At 41.2% G+C, this 27,116-nt stretch overlaps 2 protein-coding genes across 2 annotated transcripts; both read right to left on the reverse strand.

The window, feature by feature from the left end:
- Positions 1-314: 314 nt before the first annotated feature.
- GABARAPL1 (GABA type A receptor associated protein like 1) lies at positions 315-10,857 on the reverse strand. Its single transcript, XM_085319232.1, has 4 exons — positions 10,544-10,857; positions 7,073-7,151; positions 5,959-6,077; positions 315-4,580 (listed from the first exon to the last, which is right to left on the reverse strand). The coding sequence occupies exons 1-4, from the start codon at positions 10,631-10,633 to the stop codon at positions 4,515-4,517; spliced, it is 354 nt and encodes a 117-aa protein (XP_085175358.1). The 5' UTR covers positions 10,634-10,857; the 3' UTR covers positions 315-4,514.
- Positions 10,858-20,622: 9,765 nt separating this feature from the next.
- TMEM52B (transmembrane protein 52B) lies at positions 20,623-25,307 on the reverse strand. Its single transcript, XM_085319234.1, has 5 exons — positions 24,883-25,307; positions 23,472-23,515; positions 22,550-22,588; positions 21,392-21,558; positions 20,623-20,878 (listed from the first exon to the last, which is right to left on the reverse strand). The coding sequence occupies exons 1-5, from the start codon at positions 24,952-24,954 to the stop codon at positions 20,628-20,630; spliced, it is 573 nt and encodes a 190-aa protein (XP_085175360.1). The 5' UTR covers positions 24,955-25,307; the 3' UTR covers positions 20,623-20,627.
- Positions 25,308-27,116: the final 1,809 nt, after the last annotated feature.

The following is a 27,116-nucleotide window of genomic DNA, read 5'->3' on the forward strand; positions in this document are numbered from 1 at the left end:
TAAAGTAAGTGGACTCTACCCCTGAAGAACTATGGCTAATTACCTAAATTCTTTTCAAAATGACATTTAGGGTCCTAATTCATTTGAACTCTTCTGCAATTTCACAAGACTTCTTTGTAATAGAAGAATAGATAATAAATACTTGTAAGCTGCCAGAAAACCCAAGACAATGAAAAAGAAAATAAGAAAATGTATTTTTTTTAAATCAGGCTTGCCCTGACTAGACTAATATGTCTATTAGTGCACAGCAAGAAGGCAYTGATAAATGTATCAATAACCTTTGAACATAACTGTAATCAAAGACAATTCATAACTCAGGTCAAAGACAATGTTTTATTGGCAGTATGTCAGAGTAGGAGCTACCTTATTGTTGCTGGTTCTGGCAAAGAAATCACAGCTTTTCCATTCTACAAATGGCAGAACATCAAAACATTACAATGCTGCATTCACAAAAATGATGAAACATTTGTTTCATTAATGAAAGAGAATATGAATATACAGAAGCCAGATTTCAAGTTTCAGCATCTAATTAATATAATTCTATTTCTAGAGGTGTTGGAGATCAAGGGGACAAGACTTTTTTTCCTATTTGTTGTGCGGTCTTGGGGTAAGCCAGTTCACATCTCTGCACATTTCCCCAGCTGAAAATTGGTGACAATAATAGCTACCCTACTAGGCTGCTGTGAGGCCAAATAGATCAGAAATTGTGAAATGACCGAGACTGTCATATTGAACTTGTTAAATAAGTGAAAAGTAATAAAATGTAAATATGATCAGACCCCTCACTGCTAATTTTCTGTTGTATGCCCCTGGACCAAATTATTTGTGAGTGAAATGTTCCAATCTTACCTCTCCGAACAATCACAGCAAAACTGAAGAATATTTATTTCAGATTCTGGTCTGTGTTAGCGTTTTCCCCATCTTTTTTATATATATTCTGAAATATTGTACTACAACTTGAATTCTGCCTTTGTTGGTTCATATACACTGCTGCCCTCATCCTAAAAGCGTTATTTTTGCTCATTGTCTTCTAAAGGTTCATCTCCTAAATCTTCAGCTCTATCACCTTTCTTATCTGCATGAGGATACCACTCTTTTGATGATACAATCACTTTGCTCCTGGTCTGAGATTACCTGTTCGTGGAAAAAAAGGGACTGTCTCTATGATAAGAATTCAGTTTTTCATGCGGCCATGGACTTCCTGTGGAAAGTCAGGCAAGTGATTTAGTCTCTCTCTCCCCATTGTCAAACAGAATGATAGCACTGGGTTAACACAAAAGCTATAAGGAGCTCAGATGGCTATAGTAATGACTATGCAAAAAACGACTAATTAGAGAGAGAGGTGTAAGTAAATAACCAGAGCTTCACCAAAATACTCAGCTTTGTGAATGAGGTCTATGTGCAATTGCAATTTCACTAGTAGTCACAGCAATCTGCATGTGGAGGAACTTTTTGGAGCCACTATGTATCTCATCTAGGAGCTTCTGCTGMAATACTTTTTGGTGTTAGTTTGAGCTGTCTGTACCTTTTCACTCCTGCCCTGCAGCCCTTCTGCTGGTCTGTTCTTGCTCTCCTCACATACCTTGCTCTGCCAGGATATAACCTCCATCTGCACTCCACAAATTGCCAATACTCCATCTCTGCCTCTCTCCTATTCTCCCAGTCCACCTCAGTCCCAATCAGAAGCATTCTGTTTTTGTGCCCCTCTTGCACGTCTTTTATTTACAACTGTGTATGTGAGACAGAAACATTACAGTCACTCATTTTGGGTCAAGCCTCTGATTTCAAAATGTGTCTTTATTGATTGGTTGATTTAGCTTAAGTAATATCAACTTTATTTTACAAGAAGCTAACCAACAGAAAAAAATTACCACAATTACCTTGTACAATATTGGACTAGCAGAAAAACAGAAGCAAATGCCACAACTCAGTTAAAAGAAATGTAAAATAATTAAATTAAATTAGGAAACCCTACATATAACAAATAGTTGAGGTTAGTCCCAGATATCACTTACACACACAGCAGTGGGAGGGAAGGCAAGGTCTGAACACAAAGTCAAGCATTTCACCTTACAACTCTTTCTCCCCTGAGTGCCCAAGCATGAGTTAGTTTGAGACAACACATATCCATGTGCTTAATAGCATATGTGTGAGCAAGTGGGACAGTGGTAGAGATGCATGCCATCCTGTCCTGCCCCCTCTTGTCTTTTACCCTAAAAAGTCTTCTGGATCTATTTTCTGTTTCAAAAACTTCAGAACTTCCTAAAACAAGAGACTGATGTGGATTTGCATGCAAAGGATCTGAAAACAGCTTAATAGTCAGAGAAGAGTGGGTAAAAAAAAAGAGTACTGTACACTGTAGGCAGAATTGATTTAAATTAGGCAGTAGGTATAATTCATCTCAACATGTTTACTCTAGATGAGCACATGATTGAGCAGTAAAACTGAAGTTCAGAATGAAAAGCCGGGGATACTAAGCCACACATTTCTGCTTTTGTTCCCCCATTTTCTGTCTGTTCATTATGGTTATCCTAACTACACTCTTTGCACACCTTCCCTTCTCTCTCATTCCGGTCTACTACTTTCCATACCACACAGGCAATGATCTTCCTGCTCCACAGTCTCCTTGACCTTCACACACTTCTGCCAATGACTCTTGTTCCACATTCTCAGAAYGCTCTACTTGCCTTATACTCTTTAGTGGAACAGCAGTCACAAAAGGCTGAAATCTGATTTTCTATCTCTCACAATCAGAGGAGCACCTATCTTGATTTTCATTCCTGAGGAACTGGGACCTAATTTCTTCATGTAAATACAGTAAACACCTTCAGCTTACATTGGGATCTGCCTATCTTCTTCATTCTTCTTGTCTTTTCCTCCTTCTTGGTCCCTCTCCTGTATGTAGCAATGCTTACAGTAATTCAGTTCAGTTCTCTAATTTTTGGATAAAAACCTTAACCTAGAATTTTCCCGGAAGTCAACTCACTCCCCAAAGCCCTTCTCCTTCATTAGAGTAATGGCAGTTATGGGAAAATCTGCTGTTTGTGCCACCAGGAAGAAATTGCTTCAGCATGACAGCGTAAGGCTTGCACAGGACAGAATCTATCTAGTACCTTTCTAAGAACATTTGGCTTAAAAGGGATGGGGAGGACGGGGAGAGGAAGCAATCTACAGAGAATCTGTCCTGAAGAGATATCCATCCCATCCTCATCCCCCGTGTGCCGAAAATGACTTAGTCCTATGGGGATTCATGGGATTAGTCCCCATCCCCCTCAGACCTGAAAGCACTTCTCTGGAAGCAAAGAGTATCCAACCACTGAAAGCTGGGAAAACGCATTTGTGAGGGACCAATTTCCTCTGCTTATGAATGCGGTACAAGATCTGTATGGGAGCGAGACACGGAAGGGAGGTTTAACTGACAGAATTTCTGCCATCTTCAAACTTGCGGAAGAGTTACAAAGACAGCACAAATAGATTACTCTCCATGTTCACCAGTACCAAGATCATTAGTAGTTAGATTCCTTAATACACAGCAAGGGAGACTGAAGTTAAGGTATCACAAAAAGCTTTCTTGCTTGGAGTCTAGCTAAAAAATGGAACAGGCTATCACAGCAGCCTATAGGATCGATTTTAGTGAAGCTCACTAAGAATAAGTTAGATGAACAGCCATAGAAATTTTTGGTATATTCCGTCCTGTCTCAGTGTCTGATTGGGCTAGAAGTTTTCTTGAAGTCCTTTCTAGCCCTGTGAGTCTTATCAGTTGGCTTCACTGAGAAGAATGAAAGGGTCAGCCTCAAACTTTTGTCCAGAACTTGCAATTAAAGTAACAAAGAAAACATCCTCCCCGCCCCCAACCTTTACATGTCACAACTGAGGAGTTCCCAGCCCTCAGGGTTAGCCCTTTTACTAGTGATGTGACAGGAAATACAGTAGTCTTGCAACACTTCAGAGGCAGCAGTTGGAATGAGGATGGTCAGCACAGGAAAGCCTTGTACAAGCAGAACAAAGTATTGCACTGCTCACTGAATGCTCATAGGACTGCAATCCAAGCCACAGGCAAGGTGTGACTAGGTCAGTGTACAATATATGTTCCAGACATGCCTCCCTCATCCAATGAAAGATTTACACACGAACAGCCATTTCTTTCCTACCAAGTCACTTTGCCAGAGGTCCACCACACTGGCTCGTCTAGCAGCCTCCAGTATTGGCTAATAAATTCCAGCTGTGGCAAGAGAAGAACTAGAGAAAATGGAGTCTCCCCATCCCTCAACACAGAATCCCTTGTTAGCCTATGAGTTCACCCTTTCATACCATTTCTTCTTACCCTCCCTCCCCTCAATACAAAAATGATGATTATAATTAATGCATGAAGGTGATGGCATTGTGCATGTGACTCACTTCCAGTTCTCTTCCCCTCTTCTCAAGCATTCTCCTTCCTCCTCTTCAGCATACCCCCAAGCCCCCCCAAATCAGTTCCATCTGTCCATCTCATCTGCATGACTGGTGGCTGGTGCTCACTTGCCATAGACACTCTCATCACTGTAGGCCACATAGAGAAAATAGTCCTCCTCATGGTTATCCTGGGAGGAGAGAGAGGGAAAAAGTAACAAACCAAAGCCCTGTAACTCATCATGTGTGAAAATGCCCAAAYAAGCAATCACTGTGACAGCAAGAGGGCATAACCCCTCTTTTATTGCTTCTTTCTCTCCATGGAAGGCTTTACTTCCTTATACCACAGGGTCCTTTAGCTGGCTGAAAACAGAGGAACTCTCTCTGGCCACAGCTCTACTATAAGTTGAAAAAATGTCTCGTTTTGAGGTGTATTGAATTTTCTAGTACTGCCACAGCCAGAGCATGCTAGAAACACGCAAGCACTGTGGAATAGAGATAGCTCTTTTGCAGGCTCTGCAGCAGAATCTCAGCACTGATACAGCCTTAAGATTGGGAGAAGAGACTGAGAAGGCTTAACAAGTCAAAAACCTTTTTGCATAGTTCCATACTTGAAGTTGCTTCTTTTCAGAACACCTTGGTGATTGCATTTCTAGTCCTGTTTTACAGATGGTCTACAAAGCTAAGATGCAAAGTGATTACACTGACACAAAAAGTCTGCAGAATGCTAGGAACAGAGCCCAGGTCTCAGCTCTAGACAGTTAGATCTACCTACCTCTAATGTGTTCAGATTTTGTATTGCCTTCATTAGCCTAGACACCCGTTGTGCAGTTATTATTGAAAAATGATGGGCCAGATATGGCTCACAGCACCATAACAGAATCTCTTACTAAAATACACTAGCACAGCAGGAGGCAGGTTTTTGATTGAAGTCCATCCATGCTGCAAACTAGTCATGATATAACGCCAACATAATTAAGGAACATTACTTTGATGGCCAAAGAATATGCCTTCAAATTTGATCAAACCGCTCTCCTCAACAGAAATAGTGGGAAATAATGTTTAGTGTCCTAAGAGGTTCTTGCATATACAGTACAAAGTACAAAAAAAAACTAATCCAAAACAAAGCATAAGCATTCTCTGAAAAAGCATTTGTAGGCAGTTTGTTGTCCAGCAATACTGTGCTCAAAAGAAATCTCTTTTGTATAAACAGGAAAGTTGATACACAGGTTTGTTCATCTTTTCCCCAGTCACAGTCTCTCCTCTGCAATACAGACAAGTGGTTTATAGCAATGCTTTGTTTATGTATGTCACTGCTGAGGCATCTGTTCACCACCTAATACAACAACTCTTTCAACTAGCAAGCTCCCCAGGCTCCTCTTTATAACCACAAAATGGAACTTACCCAAACAGGTGATGGAGTATCGCCAAGGGCAAGGGGTCCATGTTTAGGGACCTGTTGCCAAGCTTTACCCACTGCCATTTAAGCAGTGCTCAGCGATACTTCAGTGAGGATATACATTCCTATGGACATTCCACCACAAGGAGAAAGAGAAAGGCCAGGCATACCTCATACAGCTGTCCCATGGTAGCACTGGTGGGAGGGATGGTATTATTGACAAAGAAGAACAGGGCATCTTCCGGCCTCAGGTGGATTCGCTTTCGGATTAAGAAGTAGAATTGGCCAACTGAAGAAGAACAGGGGAGAACACTTTAAATACGGAAAGATCGTGGGTTTTGTTTAGCAACTAAGCATGGTTGTTTCCTTTTGGGAAAGAAGTGGGGGAAACAACATGCTGTAAAAAGTGTAAGTTAAAAAAAAAAAGAAAAAACATAGGAAAGAAAGATGAAACTTCTTGATGGTCATCACATTAGCAGCTGATCCACTCAGAGCTGTAAGTGTTGGGTCAGTGCAGCTTTTCAGGTTGACACATACTGCCTCTGACCACTGTACCCTCTAAATCCACATTCCCACTATTATGATATTAAATGCTCTATAGTAGGGACTGGTGGGAAAATCTCTAATCAGCTTAATCTTAAATCCTATATACCAAAGGTACTATAAAGAATTTTGCCTTAGTGTAAATGGTCATATTGTTCCTGAAAACAAATTTAATCCTTACTGTTTATTTGCTTGAGCTTTGTTGCACAAGATGTTCCACAATCGACTACATAATGCAAGATAAAAGATTCTGTTGCTTTAACTGATTCATACTCTCAAATGAAAACAAATGTAATCACACACAAAATGGCCATGATCATTTGGAAAATGAACTTTGTGGCCATGACTCCAAACCTGGCAGTGGAAAAAAGTGGGACTACTTTAAGAACTTGCCTCTTCCTGCAACAAGGATACAGCTTCTGTCAACTTGAGCTGCAACTAAGCCATCATTGACTGATGATTGTGTTACTGTCTATGATACACAATTCAGTCATTTTCATCCTGAGTAGAAGTCTGTAGTAACACATGCACATTAGCTGAGTCATCAGGATTCCTCAAAAGACCTCAGAGAATTCTGCATGTTGCAATTCAGGCTGTAAGATACATATCTTAAACATAGGTAGGTAAACTGGAGGTAACGATAAGCTACTCAGCCTGCTTGGATATTTTCTTGATACTGATCATAGCAGTAAAAACTTAAGAGACTTTGTCATCAGGACAAAAGGAGGTAGATTTTCTTACCTGTAAGATCAGAAGGCACAAGATACTTCCTTTTGTCTAGGTCAGGTACTCTGGCTTTTGGCGCTTTTTCCACAATTACCTGGAGGCAGAAAGGAAGACAGAGCAAGAAACAAGCCATGATTATCTTAAGAGGGAACGGACTAAGAAGCATCTGTGAAAAACGATATTACCCTTTAAGAAAGATGTTGTTTCTAGGACAACAGAAATTTCTTTGCTCTATGAGAAATACACAATATTAAGGAACAAACAAGTGAGAACAAGTCTGGAAATCACTGGCAATAGCTGTGTCAGAAGCCCAGAACTGAGGCAGTAAACATAAAGAGTGAAAAATGGGAGACTGGAACAGGCATAAAAATAAACTATAATAGCAGGAAAAGAAAGAAAAATCAGGTCACCTTGATGGTCCCAGTGCAGGCCAGTTTTGTATGAATAGGCTGCCAGGAGGCTAACACATAGGCAGGAGAGGTATTACAGATAACGTTAACTGTTCCKAACCACCTGGCATAAAATCAGCCCTAGTTTCAGTAGTCTCATATCCTAATTTCTACAGTCACCACTACCAAATGTCCTAGAAAGAAGCAAAAAAGGAAGAGAAAATACAGTTCATTGGGAAAATTTAGTTTTTGTTTTTGCTTCAATAGTTAAGTTTATACTCTGAAATTTGCACATTCACATCTTTTCAGACTATTTTCCTGACTTCACACAGTTATGGATATTTCCTTAATCATATAAACAAATAATAGAATTAAAAAATGTGTTAGTGTCAGGGCCTCTGGAATTAGGAGACTTGATACAAAATACTAATCCTCATTATATGTGGTACAGATGAAGTTCAGTAGTTTTGACGTCAAACAGGTAAACAGCTCTTCAGCTACAGGAAAAGAGTTGTCATGAGAACTAGGCAAAATATTTACCTCAGAAGTATTAAGTATTCCAAACCAACCTGAGCGTCTTCTAAGAAGAGCCTAGAAAATCTTTCCAAAGGTTGGAGGTTTGTTTCCATGGAATTATTGAGTTTGTATGGAAAAAAAAGTGTAGACAATTCTTTTTTTTGGTGGTACATCTTGTGTTTTCTCATGTTCAGATGTCCTTTCCTGTGTTACAATGATGGGCCCATGTTAGCCTGGGCAAAGTGCCATATTAATCCAGGTCTACTCTTTTAAGACTAAAGTGAGTATCTGCAAAGGATGCCTGACCTGAGACACTAGTTCGGACATCTTTTCACTGGGCCCCATTTGGATGCTTCAACATAGTCAAAAGCCTTGAAAATTTAAGTTTGTTTTTAAAATAGAAGTATGGCCATTTCTACCTTTTCAAGAACCTTCTTTTTCAAGAACCTCAGTTAGTACAAGCCGTTTAAACTCTCTGAGATAGGTTGTGGTAGCATACGCATTTCTGTACAGATGCAATTGACACAGGACAAATGCTGTGAAGGAAATGTAGTTCCAAGATTTTACTGAATGAGTGAGAACAGCAACCACAGTGAGCATATTCTTTTACCCACACATAATACAAGGCAATATCTAACACAATAAATTGCAATGAAAACAAACCTTTCTTTCTTGTCCACAATTACCAAAACTATGGACAAGTAGAACTGTTAGCCAGCAGTAGTGGTACAACCATCCTGACCTCAAAAGAGTAGATTGTAACTCGATCATTAGAATAACAAAGGAAAAGATGATGATGGGGAAGTCCAAAGATATGTCATGCCTGTGAGGAAGATGGGAGAATGCTGGGAGGGGRAAAGATAGGAGAATGCTGGGGCTTCTAAATCCCTAGGAAGCAATCAAATTAAATAATGACTGAGTTTAAAAGATCTCTTCTTACAAAGAGGCAGAGCAGGAATGGAAGTGCTTTGCTAGACTGACTATCAACAGCAGTTAGTTTGCCTGGTAACAGAGGTATTTTTTTCTCAAGTACTAAAACCTTCACATATCTGTGCATGCACACTCGTCCAACCCAAAGAAAATCCAAAAGATAGCAAGAGGTTATCTGTATATGTGTTGTTGCCAAGTGGTGTCAGTGGTAGCATGAGACTGAGCCAACATCATAATTTCAGCAAAACGCTGAGATGTATCAGGGCACTGCAGTGTAGGCAGCCAAAGGGATGTCACCTTCAAGGATCCTGCTGTCAGGAAGGACAGAGACATAAGTGACACAAAGAATCCTGTCAGCTGCATTCATTTGTTCCAGATGCAGTCTCTCAACAGGCTTTCCCCTCATAATTCACATCCAAGCCTCCTCATGCAGCTTTTATCATTTATCCTTAACTGCAGCACACCTTGCTATTTGGGTCCTGGCTTCCTCTCTAAGGTTCTTCTGATGCCCCTCTACCCTGATCTCATTTACCTGTCGCCAAGTCTGGTTCTTTGCTCCCCACATGGCTCTTCCAGACACATCAACTGTGATCTGCTGCACAAACTGCTGTACTAATTCTCACTCCTGACCTACAGCACCCTCTTTGGTCGTGAACACATGCAGCAGCATCCATTTCATCATTGTCTAGCTGTATTCTGAATCTGCTATACTAGCGTAAGAGTCCCCAAATTTGCAGCTTGGRCAAATTTACCCAAATTCTGACTTCCCAACATTTTTACAAGCCCAGGTGTAGGCCACTCCTAAGATACAAAGTGGTGTCGGCCTGCTGGGAAAAAATGTTTCCCCTTTGCTTCAGATTCACACGGATTCTCAGATATTTTGAATGTAGTACCCCTAGGAAGTAAATTTAGGACAGATCTCTCCAGTGGGGATGGAAAGGAAAGAACATTTGCAAAATATTTAATAGAACAAAAAAAATTACAATTTGGTTTGTCATTACCAGTAATTATAAAGATAGAAGTCTTCCAAAGGCATTCCAAAGAGATTTAAGGATGAGAAAGCAAAGTCTGGCTAGGAGATCAAAACCTTGTTTCCCTAGATATGCTTTTTCTGTAAGTTAATGTCATTTTTTTCTCATGCAAAGCACAAAAATAGAACAAGACTGTACCAAAAAGTCAGTCCAAAAGAAAGTAAAACAAAAATAAAGGGAACATATCTGATGACACGGATACAGCTCTAGTTTTCTATGAGGAGTGCTCAGCAAACTCCATTTTCACAGAGCAAATGGAAAGCTCCTTTCCAACCCCCAGCTCCATGGACACAGGCTGCCATAAAAAGATCAGTAGCATTCACGTTGCCAAGCTGCTGCGGATCCATGAAAGAGGGAGGGTATATTACACTTGGCCATCCTCACACCTACTCGCTGATAAGAGACCTTAAGTGTATCCCCATAGCTTTGCACTAAAGAGAAAAGCAGCCTGAAATGAGAACATCAAGGTAACCATCATGAATACTAATTTTTTTTTTTTTTTAAGATAGCAATTGACAACAAGAACAAAGACAGGCAGATGGCAGGATAAAACGTAATGCAAGCTCTACAAGCATCAATTGCTGTCGCTGTCCAAGCACACACTCACACACTGCACTCACAGGGACTCTGTCGGGATATTTCTTTCTGATTTTCTCCCCTTCTTTCTTCCTGTACTCGAAAGGATGGTCTTCTTTGTACTGGAACTTCATGCTGGGGTACTGCCCAGGCGTCAGCTTCCCCTCCGAGGGCTGCTGCCGCTCCGTGACTAAGGCCGGGCACTTCGCGAGCCCTCCAACACCCGCCGCAGTGGAGCGGCACCCCGCCGCCACGGAGCCGTGCGGAGCTTGGGCGTCCGCCGCGACCCCGCCACGCCACACCGAACCCAGCTGCAGCCGGACGCCGCTGTCCTGGAACACGGAAAGAGCAGTGAGGCATGTTGGGAATTGTGATGTCACGGGGAGGCACCCCTGCCGCCATTCCAGACGGTTCCATTGCACCCGGGGGGGGGAGGAAGGGGGAGTGGAGAGGCTGCTGCAAGGTGTGCGGTGGCGACCGCAGTCTCTGCTTGTTCTTTCTACCCCGCACGGCAGCGTGAGGTTCCCGAGCGCCGCCTGCGGCGCGTGGAGGGCGCGGGGATGTCTCCCGTCTCCGCCTGTGGGTCGCCTCTGCTACAAGGGCCTCTGCGGAGGAGGGGTGTAGCAAAACCGTAACGGTGCAGCGGGACAGGGGCACGTCAGTGTCCACACCCTGCAGAGCAGGCAGCTGCGGGACAGTGGGGCAGCCCCATGCAGTGCGGCAGGCAACTCCTGCTTGGGAGGAGGYGGCAGCTGCTGCTTCTGCTCCATCTGCTGTGTGCTCTGTCTGTGGGGTAGAGCTTGTGTCTCGCTGCTCCATCATGCAGGGTTATGGCTTTTCTATTATTATATCTATTAATCGTACAGAGCCTTGTTGCTGCCTCATTCCCCTTCTCTCCCCCCCCCCCCAAAAAAAAAAAAGGCAAAATGAACCTATGATTAAGCAGCATCACAATCTCCAGCATGACTCCAGGGGTTATGAATACAGATAGCTGAGCAGCCACATGAACAGGAACATCATCTTTGAGGGTTGCAGCCAACTATGTAGTTTCTCCTTCCTTGCCAGCCACTTTTTAAACCACCATGGTGAAAAATCYGTTGGAGCGATGGCTGGTGGTTGAGGGGCTGGAGGGCTCCCTGCCCCAGGAGCAGAGTGGACAGGCACATGGCGTGCAGAGTGCTGTTGCAAATAAAGCTGCCAGATGAGGCTTGCAGCAGCAACGGGTCTGTAATTTGTTGGCACTTGGGCAACCACCAGCCTTTCTTAAGAAGAGGGCAATTTTGGAGACTTTCCCCTTGGTTGCAGCGAAGGCAGGAGGCGGGGATGTGGAGCGCCAGTTGTGGGGTGCAGGCCTGGAGTGGCTGCCTCAGTTTCCCCAAGTAATGTTGAATGCTTCTGCTTCCACTTACCTAAAACAAGGGTGATGAAACTGACCTATTTAAGTGGCTGTGAGATTTAAGAGGAAGAAAATATTAGTTTGGGTGACTAACACTGTCATTGCTAGGTCTGGATTACTCTCCTGTTTATACTATTTGAGTTAAATAACGGGGGACAGAAAGCATGACGTGTAATGTGCCTGACCAGATGCACATTACAAACAGCAGACAGTTAATGCGAACTGTTTGCAAACAAGCCAAAGCAATGAGGCAATTTTAGCCCAGTTACTCAACACATATTTGCTTGGAATATCTTTGTTTTTTCCAGGGGCAGTTAGGCTCACAGTATTTACTGACTAGAAGAAAGGAAGGTGCTAATGAATGGATCAGCATGTTCAAATCAGTATAAAAATTAATTGCTGCTCTCCTGGGGGGATGAACAACTGAATAGCAGTGTGTCAAAATGTTCTAGTTCTTTTAATGTGTGCCTCATACAGAGAAGCAGAATGTTTTCAAGGATGATCTTTTATTTGTGTAAAAATTTTTATTGTGGTAGGAGCTGCTGAGCAGGACAGCAGGCTGCCTTGAATGCTTGATGTATCCAAGGCTAGACCAATGGCATAGGTGAGAGGACCCAGGTTGCCTGTATCTCATTCAATGTTCTGCCAATGTGTTGCATCAAAATTAACCAGGATAAGAAAAACACTGATGCTATTTTGCAGGCACTTTGTTTCTAGAGTGTCCATAGTGCAGAAGAAATCCAGACTAAAGTGAACAGTCAGCTTGAATCCGCAGCAGATTGTYGGATATAATAGCATTTGCTTAGCACTAGTAACTAAATTTATTGTAGCCTAAGGCCACACATTGCTGAACTTTTCCCTGAATTGTTTGAGCCAGTTTGAACACGGAGAAAATAAGGAGATAAGAAAGTAAGAAAACAGCTTCAGTAATGATTAGTGAGTGTCATATCTCTACCTGGGAAAATGGGGAGAAGCGAAGAACCTACTACTTGTCAAGCAATCATTAGTGCAACAATTCAAAGAACAGACAAAGGACTTAACCTGTAGGGGTGTAAATACCCAGGGAATTTTCTATTTAGAGTCCCTCTGAGGAGGCACCCAACTTGAGCTGTAATACTAGTAAAATCATCTTATAAAGAATTATTTTGTATCTTTTGGATAAAGCAGAAACCTGAAAGTCAAACCCTGTTAAGGACACTGGGTTGAACAGTGTCCCTAACAGAGATCCAGAATGTTAGTCTGTCCCCTCTGTATTGTAGAGAGTTGTTTCATGTGCCACGTACCTTTGCTTTCAAAAGCAGGCAGCAGTGAATCACAGAATTACAGTATGGCTGAGGTTGGAAGGAACCTCTGAAGGTCAGCTAGTCCAACACTCATGCTCAAGTAGGGTTGCCTAGAGCATGTTAGACAGGACTGCGTCCAGGTGGGTCTTGAATATCTCCAGAGAAGGAGACTCCACAACCTCTCTGGGCAACTTGGTCCAGTGCTCTCTCACTCTCACAGTAAAGAAGTTTTTCCTTACACTCAGATGAAACTTCCTGTGTTTCAGTTTGTGTCCCTTGCCTCTTGTCCTGTTGCTTGGCACCACTGAAGACAGTCTGGCCCCATACCCTTGACACCCTCCCTTTAAGATATTTATAGACATTGATAAGATCCCCTCTCAGTCTTCTCTTCCCCAGGCTAAATAGACCCAGCTCTTGCAGCTGTTCCTCATAGGGCAGATGCTTCAGCCCTTTGATCATCTTCTTAGCCCTGCACTGCACTCTCTGCAATAGCTGCATGTCTCTCTTGTCCTGGGGAGCCCAGAACCRGACAGAGTACTTGAGATGAGGCCTCACCAGGGCTGGGTAGAGGGGCTGGATCACCTCCCTCAACCTGCTGGCAACACTCTTCCTAATGCATTCCGGGACACCACTGGCCTTCTTCTCCATAAGGGCACATTGCTGGCTTATGGTCAACTTGTTGTCCACAAGGACTCCCAGGTCCTTTTCCACAGAGCTGCTCTGCAGGAGGTCAGCCCTCAGCCTGTAGTGGTGCATAGGGTTATTCCTACCTAAGTGCAGAACTTTGCAGTTGCCTTTGTTGAACTTCATGATGTTCCTCTCCACCCAACTCTCCAGCCTGAATGGCTGCTGAATGTGCTGCTGAATGGCAGTACAGCCTTCTGATCTATCAGCAACTCCTCTCAGTTTGGTACTGTCAGCAAACTTGCTGAGGAGGTACTGTGTGCCTTTATCCAGACCACTGATGAATATGCTTAACGATGACATCCTGGATGAGCTGTTCCATCACCTTCCCAGGGATGGAGGTGAGGCTGACTGGCCTGTTATTTCCTGGGTCCCCCTTCTTGTGCTTTTTGAAGACTAGAGTGATGTTAGCTTTCTTCCAGTCTTCAGGCACCTCTCCTGGTCTCCATGACCTTTCAAAGATGATAGAGAGTGGCCTAGGAATGAACTCAGACGTCGTTTGGTAATGCTATTTCTCCAAGCCCTGGTGTACTATGATCTCCCTGATCTTGCATACTGGTGGGTTAGGTATGGAGGAAATAATTTTTCTTTGATGCAACTATGCAGAAATGGTGGCAGTTTCCAGATATCCAGTTTCTTGTTTGGCTTGGGAATGTGGTTCAAAAATCTCATTTACAGTTATAACTGAGCCTGTCTTCTTAAGCTGCCTTTATAATCAATGGGATAAATAGGCATGGTTGTGATTCTTCTCACTTGAACATACATCTGCTTTTGGATGGCTGAAGTATAGTCCTCATGGACTCTGACTGAGGTTTCTGTGTCCAAGTTGTTTACTGCTGCACACTATGTAATGTGATTTTCTGTATAGCACAACAATCAGTTCCAATAGGCACATACCTACACCTCTGAATGATACAGCAGCCCGCAGTGGGAATGACATAGATCAGTATTCCTCAACCTTCACTGGTTCATGTGCGCAATGTTAGTACAGGAAGCACCATCAGCTTGTTTCTATCTGTCCCTAGACATATGAATATTTTTCCATGGCTGCAGCTAGTGTCTGAAGGTCTTAGAAGCATGAGTCAGAAGCAAGAGATAATTTTTATGCAGTACCAGAGTGAGGCCTAGACTGAAGAAAGACCAGAGGTTAGACCTGAGGAAAAGTCTAGTTTCATGGCACAGCACCTTTATGTACTGCCCATGTTTGGCTTCCCCCTTGCCTCCTAATTGCCTGCAGCACAACAATTGCTAAGTGTATTGAAGGTGTTTTGTGATGTAGATGCCTGTTCCTCAAGGATAAAAGAAAGGAATTTTCCAACCTGTTTCACACAGACTGCCAACCTATTCTGGTCATAAAATGACCTATTCTGGCCATTTTAACAGATCAAATCTCAAACTCCTTCTATTGTCCTGTTGTAATTGCTGTGTTCCACTACAAGACAGTTGGACTAAGCTCCCATTTAAAATTTTGTTGACAAACCAAGGAGGAGTTTTGGTGTTATTCCCTGGTCTGATATGGTCAGTGAGAGCATTGCCAGGTGGCTCTTGCTTCCCTAACTAATCATATGTGGGGATCACAAATCTTACTGAACTCTTTCTACTGTGAAGATATGTATCTAGATGTGTGGCCACAAGACTTGCTCCTCCCTCTTCCTGCTTCCTCCCCATCAGGCACTGAATTCCTGACTGTCTTCAGCAGCTCAATAATAACAAAGTTATTGGCACAACAGCAGGCAGGAAGATGATACATGCAGAAGAAATGACAAACAGGTAATCATCTGACTTTGAGTTCCTACTAAAATGTCAAGCCATGCGCATGTGACAAACCCTATGTTCTGTGTCTGTATACTAGAAGGAGAAGTTGGAGATGAGGTTGGCTAGTTTTCCTACACTGGATGCACAGCACAAACTGGTTCACAAAGTGGCCAAACAATGTGTTTTTAACTTTGAATGTCTGAACAGCTTTGAACTTGTTCGCAGGTGGGTTTTGTAGCTCATACTGTACAACACAATGCTCTGGGGCACTCCTAGGAGCTTTGCAGTACAGTACTGGGAAGTAAAAATGACTGCAAAAATGGCTAGAATATCCATGTTTTTTTGCCCTGTATGTCTTTAAGCTGTTGTCAGGTGAATGTCTCTTGGGAACCTGCTGGAGCTGCCGTTTATTTCTGCCAGCTGCTTGAAACTCTGAATCCCTTTGAATATTTATTCCATTAGTACTTCCTCCTGGGTATTTTTTCCTTTTGTACCTCCTTAGACAGACAGACAGACTTTTTTTTTTTTTTTTTTTTTTTTTTTTTTTTTTTTTTTTTTTTTTTTTTTTTTTTTTTTTTTTACTGTGATTTCAGGCATATCAAAGTCTCTCTAATCAGAAAACTTCTGATGTGTAGGTTGAATCGTTATTGAACCAGAGAGAATGTATCTAAAGTCACTGGTAATTCTCTTCTGTTTGCTGTCCATCCAAGACACATAGATAGTTCCCCAGTCCTTGGCACCTCCCCTGCACTGCTTGTGACTGGTCACCAGTTTCTCTTTGCTCTGAATCTGTAGTGTCTGCAGAACCAGTATGGGCAAATTGGCTTTGGGTGAGGGTACAGGGCTGGTCACTCCCAGCGAACAACGGCTAATTGTGTAGATGTTTTCCTTTCCTTTAGGAAAGGGCTCTGTATTGTCTATACTGAACTCTTGTCGCACTTATCTGTTTTCTACAGCTTCTAATTTTTACAAAAGAACTGATSATTGCTCCCAAACTGATTGAATAGTCCTGTCTCTACTCAAGTTGCTGAAATGCATACAAATAATACTACAGGGAGATTAAAGAAGCTACCTCTTTGCATGATGAAAGGCACAAAAGCCCAGATCTGAATATCACAAGTTTGAGATTTAAAGATCCCTTTGTTTTATCTGATGGGGACACCACGAGGACATTTCCGAATGCCAGTCTTTTCAAGTACAACATTTTGAAGGGAAGCTAAGGGAATACATATCTTTTTAACACCTGCTGTAGATATACTCTTGCTCCCCTCATGTAGTTGCAGCCTAAATTGCTCCATGTGCAGGCTAAATATAGCCAGTGGAGACTGGTGGAAGAAGTTCTTTCTCCTCTGAGATCACTTCTTTATATTTGCTGAGTTCCCATTCTTGTCCCAGTGTTTGGTCAAGTGCAGAGTGCATGACTGAGCAAGCTGAACCAAAGCCAAGCTGAACCAAAGCTCAGCGACTTGATTTTGATACAGTTATTTAAGTACTTTGTACATCATTTTTTCCATCTATAAATGGAATACTAATGCTTGTCTGACTCAGGGAGCTTGAGAACATGGTTAAAATCTGTAAAGTGCATGGGGATCTTTGGATACAGATACTTAATTATTTATTCACCATTAAAAAGTTGTTTTGCTGGCATTTTTTTCCTTGTTTTGCAGGATATTGGTGTGGTCTGCAAAATATGGGTGCTCTGGTGCAGCCACGTTGACACCAATGGCAGTACCCAGCAGCTAAACAAACCCTAGAATTATGTAATGATTAAAAGAAACTTTTTGCTTATTTTCCAGTGTATGTTATTCTGTATTTGTGAGATGTTTGTGYCCCTTTTGCTCTTGAATGTGTGGGAAAAACAGTTGCTACTTGAACAATGTATTTGTTTAAGTGTTGCATGAAAATATTAGATACTTACATTTAATAATGTTTATACTTCCAATCTCAAAGTATAAAAGGTCTCAAAGAACTTATTAGACATTGTAAAATGACATACAGAAGATATTCAAGGTCCAAACTCAACAGTGAGATGCAACCATCTCTAATGGTAAGAAAAACAGCTGAATAACAGGATACAGCAGTTCCAAGTAAGAGTTCAGCTCTGTAAATTAAAAAACTTTATGGAGTGTGGTGCTACTTTTTCACAAACTGTGATCTTTATTGACACTGTCCTCTTTTTTAACTGTTTGTGAAAGACGGAATATCTTATAACAAACATAAAGGTGAGAGTGAAGCGTAGCCAGTCATTGACATCGGTCTTTGCATTCATATGCAGCTTTGTGCAGTTAGACAGAGTGTCTGCAGATATGCTTCTGTTTGGTGTTTTATCATGTCACATGGACTTGAGAGGTAGATCCCTTGCAAGAGTTATAAATATTTTCTCTGAAATTGTTCATCTGAAGTCAGTATAGTAGGACACAATCCTTGATCAAGTGAATTTATATCTATCACTACTTGTCACTCTTGAAATATCTGGGAACACCTACTATAAAAAACCTTTACTGTGGCTGGGGTACCTGATACAGAACCTCACAACTTCAAGCAAATAAAGATGTGATCATACAGGAAAACACAAGAGAGTTAGACCATACTGGCTGTTCCAGCTCCTGTCATGTTATTTTCAAGCATTATTGCAATGAAGGTTTAAAAAAGGGCAAAGATGTACCATCCTGGATGTTTAAAGGGCAGCACAAAGACACCTTGACTGGAAATTAAACTATGTGCAAAGAAGTGTGGTATTACTGGGCAATTTAGGTGAGCAATAACTGGTTAGAAAGAATACAAATTTATTGATGGAGTAAGTCAAGAAGCATTTGATATTGTAGAGAACAGGGCCTAAAGAAAAACACAGAAATACTCTCAAATCTGAAGATAATACCCAGCTCTGAATATAAGTGACCTATAATATTTTCCCTTTCAAACTGAGAAAGGAAATAGCAGAGTTAATTAAATGCAAAGAAAGGGAAAACTAAGAATTTTGTTTTAAATTTTTCCCTTTTATTTAACACTTTATGAAAAATTACAGCATAGTTTTATCAAAAATTATGCCTTTGCCTTGTACTAGAAATAAGTAGTATTCTGTTGCCAGGATTCTTGCCCAGTGGAACAAGATTGCCATCTTGTGTTAAATGCATACAAATCTCAAGACTTACCTGCACTGTTCATAGGCAGGGAAAAGTGGTGAAGGGAGTGGAGGAATGTTCAAAAGATTGCCAAGGGTTCTTAGAAGTTTGTTTGCTTTATAGTGTTTGACACATGTTCAACAAGTCCAAATGTCTCTGCTTGTTTCAGGCTTTTACTGTGAATTAAACATTCTTCCAAGAAGTGTTCTACAGCTTGATGGAGAGTCAAGCTTGAACCAAATTTTAGAAAACAGCTTCTGAAATAGGTCATTTCAGTAGATGTTCCACAAATAGTTATTATTTCAGGTGTACTGTATAGTAGACCTTAGATGTCATTTATTTATGCTATTCCAGCTTATCATTCATTAATGGTACAATTAGATAATGATTACGTAATTCAGGTAAAAGTTTGCGGCCTAGAAAATGGAGACCCTCATTAAATTCCCTTCTTGGATACAAAACTCCTGTGTCTCTGGGTAAGGTCTGGGGCATCATCAACTATGTTTTAGCATTCAATTCTGTTTCATGCTATCCATGGAGCTATCTTATCAACCTCCTCCAGATTCCTTCCTAAAAGGAATTCAGGAATTCATTCCTGTGGATGTTACTTCAACAGTTAGATTCCTAAATATGTTTGAGAACCTGGTCCTTGTTTTCTTTATCTGGAAAATGATCGTATTCTTCTGGACTTCACAGGAGTGTTATGAGGATCAGCATATTAAAGACAGTGAGGATTTGGGTACTCTAGTAGGAAGGACCATGCAGACTTTACAGAAAGATACAGTGATATTTGTAACCTGTACATTCATATCAACATTAACATCATATAAGTGCAATTAGTTAATGACTGCTTATCATTTGATATTTGATGTTATCTTGCTTTAATGTTTTCAGTCATTAAACCCAGAATAAAGACAATGCCATGCAATTCAACAGTCATATGGCCGTAATGAGTACTTAGTCTAAGAAAATATTTTACAGATGGTCCATAACTATGTTCATCCAAACAGTTTGATTAGCATTTCTGAATGATTCAGCACATTTGTATGGATCAGGAAAGACTCACAAATCATTTCTGTCTAAGAAATGGCTTAAATGTGTTAAGTGGTATTATTTAGCTTGATCTGGTTTGACAGCAGCAGTAAGAAGATTTAACAAGTGATGCAATATTAAAGCAGCTAAAATATGATCAAGCTTTATTTCAGGGGTACTTTTTCTGGTCTTCCTCTTGTCTGATCTGTTATCACTCACCTCATATTTTTTAATTCAAAAGAACTTGTGATTGCTATTTCATAACTGATGTATATGCTGTTCAGAACCAAACTGTATTCACTTTGTGTATCTTAGCATTTAGGAGACTACTCTGCACATACTACCACTGTATGCTGTCTTTTGTTTAAATGCAGATAGTGTTCCTAAACAGCTTCAAAGATTAAGTTTACTACAAAGGGTTTGCATTTTCCAGGAGTTTGGTCTTATTACTGGCTTCTCATGTGTCTCCAATTTTCCTGTTGGTTCCTACTGATTGAAAATCCCTCTGCCATCTGCATGAATCTTAGGCTGGAGATTCTGTCTTGCAAGCAGAATGAGTCTGCACCTGCAGTCTCCCTGTGAGTCTTCAGAACCAGGCTGTAAAGTAGGACAGCACTGTGATCTTGCTGCCTGGCTGTATATGCAAACTGTGGTACAAGAGATATGTATAATAATGGACGTGGGGATTGCTAATGGTAGATATCTCAAGGAGGTGTCAGGAGGAGACATCAAAATGGAATTTTAATCTCTTTTCCTTTCTCATTAGACTAAAGTTAATCAATATTCCTAAACCTGTCCAGAAGAATTCTCTGAACATAACTATTCCATGTTATTTGCCCTTCTATAAAAGAAAGCACTAGCATGCTGGAAGGGCTGGTTGGGAATCATTGCCCACAGTGGATGTCTGCAGTTTTTCTTCTGGCACTGAATCCAGGTCTGGCACTTTCTGCCCGGTCTTGGCCACTGTGAATCTGCTCATATGCAGAGCTTCTTCATAGACTGGAGGAGTGTCTGATCTGGAGAGAGGTGGTGTTCCCTGCACAGTGTTATGGGAGTGTGTCACTGCGAATATCCTCCTGGCTGCAGGCCCAAACACAGAATGGAGAGCTGCAAGGGAGGAGACAAAAACAATTTGCCTCATCCTGAAAGATTAGGAGAGATTAGGAGAGGACAAGCATATTTGCAGTGCACAGGCTTTCCTCTCTCCAAGGATTAAATGTTTTCTTCTTCCCGCCCCTTCATTCCTTCATTCCCCCTTCATTCCCCCTGCATCCCCCCCACCCCACTACCACATTGGCCTATGAGGGGAGCTACCATCAGCCACACCCTATAATTACTCCTTCCTCAAATGCTCAGCAAGGCTTCTATAGCTGTCCTTGTTCCACCCAGACATGTCTCACAGCCATGGATGACTTACCATCTGTCTGGGATTGCTATATATAGTCTTGTGAGCACCTTAATATATACTATTTATAGATAACCCTTTCCCAGCATCCTACCAGGAACTTTCCGCTACCAACCCAGTGAGGAACTTTGGGATGTCACAAGCTCAGCTTTTTATAGTGTAGCCTCTCACAATGGAGTGTATTTGGATTCCCATCTCTCTTGAAGCAAACTCACAGGTAATGGTGCTCTGGAGGGTGCTGTCGTGGTCAAAAGCAATGACTGTGACCTCATAGGGTTGAGGACCTGATTCCTCCCCTGTCTGATGGAGAGGAAAACAACATTTCACACAGGCTGAAACCAGGCCACACAGGAGCAGCAACCCGCCAATCACAACTACTAGCCTAGAAGGAGAGAGGAAACAGAACACAAAGATTTTGGTTGGTAGGGACCTGTTGAGTGAGGTCTCTAATCCAACTCCCTGCTTAAAGCAGGCCTAACTTCAAAGCTAGATGAAGTCATCTGTGGCCTTGGTCAGCAGAATTCAGACAGTCTCCACAGAGGGAGGTGCTATGGCACACCTGGGCACCTGCTCTAGTGCTGCACTACCCTCATGAGAAAACATTTGCTCCTTCTGTCAAACCAGAATTTCCCTGGCCTCAGCCTGGCCCGTCACCTCTAGTCCTTCCATTGTTCACCTCTGAGAAGACTCTGGCTCCATCTTCTCTATAAATCCACTTAAGTAGGAGGAAACTGCAATTAGATCCCATCAGCCCCCAGCCTTTTTTAAGCAGAAAAAACTTCTTTCATCCTTTCCTCATACTTAATGTGCTGCAGCCCCCTAATGGGGGCCCTCCATCTTATTCGCCATCCACTGAACTTGCCCCAGTTTGTGAACATCTACTTTGTATTGGGGGCCTAAAATTCAAATCCAGGTATTCCAAATGTGTTCGCAAGAATGATGAGCAGAGAGGAAAAATCGTATCCCTCAGTCTGCTGGCTACAATCTTATTAATGTAGCCTAGTAGGTTTCTAACAATGCCATCCTTTTCAACATGTACATGTTGATGAGAACTACTGAGGAATCAGACTGAAATTACTAAATATGTGAGCTTCTAAAAAGGCATATTAACATCATGAAAACTTTATTAATATTGTGCATCCAACAGAATTAATTCATGTAATAAAAACAGATGCTTGTGAAGGTTAGTTAACCATTTGTTGAAGGCAATATGAAAGCTGAAGGACTACAGTGCTACTTTAGAGCAGTGAAGGCCACAGAGAGAAAGCAGTGATACCATCACACTTCAGCTACAGGATCATATGGAATTCCACTTTTTACTACTGTAATTGTCAAATGATACAGATATTTAGAATAAGTGTATGCCATCTTACCAGATATACCACAGATGGACCCATTCAGTGCCTGAACACCTGAGGAGAAGAGGATATGAGAAAGAGTTAGCCACAGAAAATCAAAGAAATTGGAAGATCCCTATGGTATCCTTTTCTGGCTTCCCTCAAATTCTCACTTACATTCCAGCTTTTGAATGGTACAAATGAAGAGGAATCCACTGTAATTCATGGAGGAGAAAACTTCATCAATCTCCCTGTTAGGGGAGTTTCCCTTCTGTTCAGATTTATCTCTGTGTTATTCCCCTGGTATTAATATCAAATTCTGTTTGCAGACCTTAGGGATTTGTACAATGCTGTAATTTCTGAACTTCTCTTCTTCTACACTATCATCTTCACAATTTAGCTTTCCCATGCCTGTTATAGTTTGCTTTACTTTACTGTCTTTTGCTCTTACTATTTCTAGATGTGATGGTACCTTTGTATGTTGGTTTGTATGTTCATTTAGTGTCAATTAGAAAACCTGCCTGTAATTTTTCAAAAGACATTTTTTTAGTAAAACCAGAATTATCCTAGACCATTTTTCATTCCTGTTTTGCCTTAATTTCTGTTATTCTTACAAATGACATTACCAAGAGGAATATTTATAAAAATAGTATATTTCAAAACATTATTTTCATGGTAACATTAATTTTGATCTCATAATCTAAGTCAATCAAAATAAATCCAGAAAGCTATTAGCCATTTTAGTTATCTGAACAGGGATTGGAAACAATGCCACATAATCAGTATGAGGAATAGAAGTGATCAATATGGTTCACATTCAAAGCAATGGAAATTTTATTTTTCTGGAAATTTTCTGGAAAATGTCTGCCATCATGTCATAACATTGATGTCTGCTACTGCCTTTCTACTCCATTATCTTGCATACATTATTATGTATGCAAGATCTACAAATACTCACAGTTCAGCATTCATACACCCTTCCTCTCCTCTCACTGGGGGTAACTGGGAGAAGAAAAACAAACAAGAGATAGGGAGAATAATTGAAGTCTTTGTCATATGCAACTTTCATCTCTCATCAAGGCTAATAGTCTGAATCTCCAACAAGGACTCATTGTTAGCCACTTTCTGCTGTTCCCTTTATGTACTTTGACATATATTGGAAATTACTGTGATACTGATGTAGTGCCACACCTAGGGAGGAATAACCCCATGCTCCACTACAGGCTGAGGGCTGACCTCCTGCAGAGCAGCTCTGTGGAAAAGGACCTGGGAGTCCTTGTGGACAACAAGTTGACCATAAGCCAGCAATGTGCCCTTATGGAGAAGAAGGCCAGTGGTGTCCCGGAATGCATTAGGAAGAGTGTTGCCAGCAGGTTGAGGGAGGTGATCCAGCCCCTCTACCCAGCCCTGGTGAGGCCTCATCTCAAGTACTCTGTCYGGTTCTGGGCTCCCCAGGACAAGAGAGACATGCAGCTATTGCAGAGAGTGCAGTGCAGGGCTAAGAAGATGATCAAAGGGCTGAAGCATCTGCCCTATGAGGAACAGCTGCAAGAGCTGGGTCTATTTAGCCTGGGGAAGAGAAGACTGAGAGGGGATCTTATCAATGTCTATAAATATCTTAAAGGGAGGGTGTCAAGGGTATGGGGCCAGACTGTCTTCAGTGGTGCCAAGCAACAGGACAAGAGGCAAGGGACACAAACTGAAACACAGGAAGTTTCATCTGAGTGTAAGGAAAAACTTCTTTACTGTGAGAGTGAGAGAGCACTGGACCAAGTTGCCCAGAGAGGTTGTGGAGTCTCCTTCTCTGGAGATATTCAAGACCCACCTGGACGCAGTCCTGTCTAACATGCTCTAGGCAACCCTACTTGAGCATGAGTGTTGGACTAGCTGACCTTCAGAGGTTCCTTCCAACCTCAGCCATTCTGTGATTCTGTGATATCATACTGCTTCCAGCAGTCACTAAAATCCTACTTAACACTGTTCTCAGTACAGACCCCAAATTCCCTTCCGTTCTCTCACCACAAACTTTGTCAAACTACAGCTATAAATTCTTCTCCATGGTCAAATATTAAAAGCAAGTAAACATTCTGTTGCTTACTATACCCATACATGTTTGAATTCTGCTCTTTCTTTCTGTGTAGCAACTTGTTTTGCTACATTCACACCCTTCTCATTCTTCAGTCTCAGACACCCTTTTCTGTATTCTGCCATCCCTGGGACAGCAGCAATAGTCTTCTGTGTGTATCCTCTTTTATATCTTTAAATGTCAGGGAAGTTCTTATGATTGTCAATTGCTAACACCCTTCCAGCTATCTAAGGTAACGCCCCAACCAGAGACCACATAAAAAGGAACTTGAGATATGACTTACCCATAAGAAACACCCTAAAGCAAAGCAGATCACATCTGGGCTGTGCACTCCCATGAAGTGATTCTGTGGCATCTTGTTGTCTCAAGTAGCTCAGGGTGTGTTTTTCCTTCCTAGCTTCAGTTCGTCCTGATCCATCCACTGACTGAGAGAAGGGGCAGATTTCCTGCTGCGTGTTGAATCCTGTCTCTGCTTCACAGTCTACCTCTTTCTGTCCTCCTCTGGGTCTGTTCTGCTTCTCTGCCCTTCAGATTCTTGTTTTTTTTTCTCTTTCCTTCTTTGTCACTCTGTTAATTCCTGCTTATTTCTGCCTGCCTCCTTTTGTTATTCTCTTGGCCACCTTCTCTCCCCTTTTGAGGGAATCTCTAAAACCTTGTAGTTAGATCAGGAAAAGAGCTGTGACTACAAATTCTTACTTTTGATACTGAACTAAGCCAGGGAAGAGTGCTTTGAGATCTCTGCAGATCTGACCCTTCCCTTCTGTGAGCAGAAAGGGTCTCCAAGTTTGTTCATTCCTGTTTTTCCTTTCCCCGCCCCTACCCTGAGGGAGACTGAAGAGGGTTGAAGGTCATGTTACTGACCTGTTTAAATGGATATCAGATCTCTCCCTCCTCCAGTACCCTTTCTCTCCCTGCACTCACATTGACCTACCTCTGCTGATCCAACTTGTTGACTTTAGCCATATAATCAAGATCATGAGCCCTGAAGTGAAAGTTTGCAATGAAAAACTAATTTTATACAGCATTTTATATGTAGATGCAATACAATGCCACTTGCATCTCCCATTTTAAGGCTCTACCACCATCCTTTTCACCTGGAAGTCTCCTGCTATGCCAGTCCTGCAACCCTGCCAGTCTTCTCACTTCTCTCTGACAAGCCCAGATGGCCAGCCAAGTCCCCCAGATGCTTTGCATTGCAGGGAGTATGTGTTATTTCTCATAACCTGGTTACTATTCTTCCTGCAGCTGGTTAAATTAGTAGGTTCCTTTCAATGAACCATTAATTTTCTCTTTTCTAGAACTACTTTAGATTACTAATACTGGTCATGACTATTAAGAACATGGTTACATGTATATATTGTGTTCACTTTTTCTTTTGAACAATTAAAATAGAAAAAATATTCTGCAGTATTGTGTTACTATTTGTGTTCAGGAACCACCTGTGACTGGTGTATAAATATACATTAAGGGCAGGATAATCAGGAACTCAGTGCTATAGCAACTAGAGAGTCTTGTTGCTACATGTTGCAATCACAGTGCATTCACATTAAGCTGGTGAATCATTAGCCTTGGTGATACATATTAGGGACATAGAGCAGAACAAATGGATTCATGAACATAATATATTCTCCAAAGGCAGACTAGAAACATTCACCATTCTCTAATTATAAAGGTAGTGGTGCAGTATAAACATGTATTAGCATCAAATTGTTTATATGTTTATCAATCTAATTATTTTTGTATCTAAAAACTGATCTATTACTGGAAAGAGGTTTCTTAGTTCTTATGCACAAATAACAAACAGAGAGACATGAACTAACAGCTTTGTATTTGTGTGGAGAATGGACAAGATTCCTTTTCTCTCTTTCCTCTTAAATTCTTTTGTGTATTATATGTGTTTTAGAAGAAAAGATCCAGCAAAACTGTAAAATAATCTTTATTATATATATAGCATTTAACACTAGTGGGGTTCAAGGTGGAAAAAAAGTAAAAATTGTCAATGTTTTTCAGAGGCTTTTCATCATCAGTACAAAAATTCTCAAAGAAAGATTATCAATTTATTTTTAACTGAAATTCTGTCTGATGAGAATCTTAAATTTAGAAGGACTGAACTGGAGAAATATCACATAAAATAATACAAAAAATATCTAAAGAAAAAGCAGCACTGAAGCAGTGATCACTCTAAAAGCATGTCATAACTCATTCTTGCTGAAATTTACTGATCTTTTTTTTTACTATTTCTATGGCATTACCATTAATATTTATCACACTGCTATCCAATCATCCAACAACAATTTAAATTGCTCCACATTCACCTCATAGTTTACCTCATTTCTCTCAATATTTTATTTTTCTTTGATTTGTTCTATACTGAAGTGGGTTTTCTCTTYCATATTCCACCCTTGCCACCTTTCAAAAGATTATGAAAATATGATCAAACTCTTAAAGAATTGCTAAAACAAATGAAATATCCCACCATTGATGTTTCACTGTTCTTGCCTGTTGCTTAAAATCTAA

The sequence above is a fragment of the Rhea americana genome, unplaced genomic scaffold, assembly GCF_003343005.1.
Source record: "Rhea americana isolate MKP2758 unplaced genomic scaffold, rheAme1 scaffold_579, whole genome shotgun sequence".
Lineage (NCBI taxonomy): Eukaryota > Metazoa > Chordata > Aves > Rheiformes > Rheidae > Rhea > Rhea americana.

Coding starts and splice junctions, on each gene's coding strand:
- GABARAPL1 (XM_085319232.1), bottom strand. CDS start 10,633: ATGAAGTTCCAGTACAAAGAAGACCATCCTTTCGAGTACAGGAAGAAA. Junction 7,152..10,543: donor AATATCCCGACAGAGTCCCT/GTGAGTGCAGTG, acceptor TTCTGCCTCCAG/GTAATTGTGGAAAAAGCGCC. Junction 6,078..7,072: donor TGTGCCTTCTGATCTTACAG/GTAAGAAAATCT, acceptor GTTCTTCTTCAG/TTGGCCAATTCTACTTCTTA.
- TMEM52B (XM_085319234.1), bottom strand. CDS start 24,954: ATGCCACAGAATCACTTCATGGGAGTGCACAGCCCAGATGTGATCTGC. Junction 23,516..24,882: donor CTTTAGGGTGTTTCTTATGG/GTAAGTCATATC, acceptor TTCTTCTCCCAG/TTACCCCCAGTGAGAGGAGA. Junction 22,589..23,471: donor GGGTGTATGAATGCTGAACT/GTGAGTATTTGT, acceptor TCTTCTCCTCAG/GTGTTCAGGCACTGAATGGG.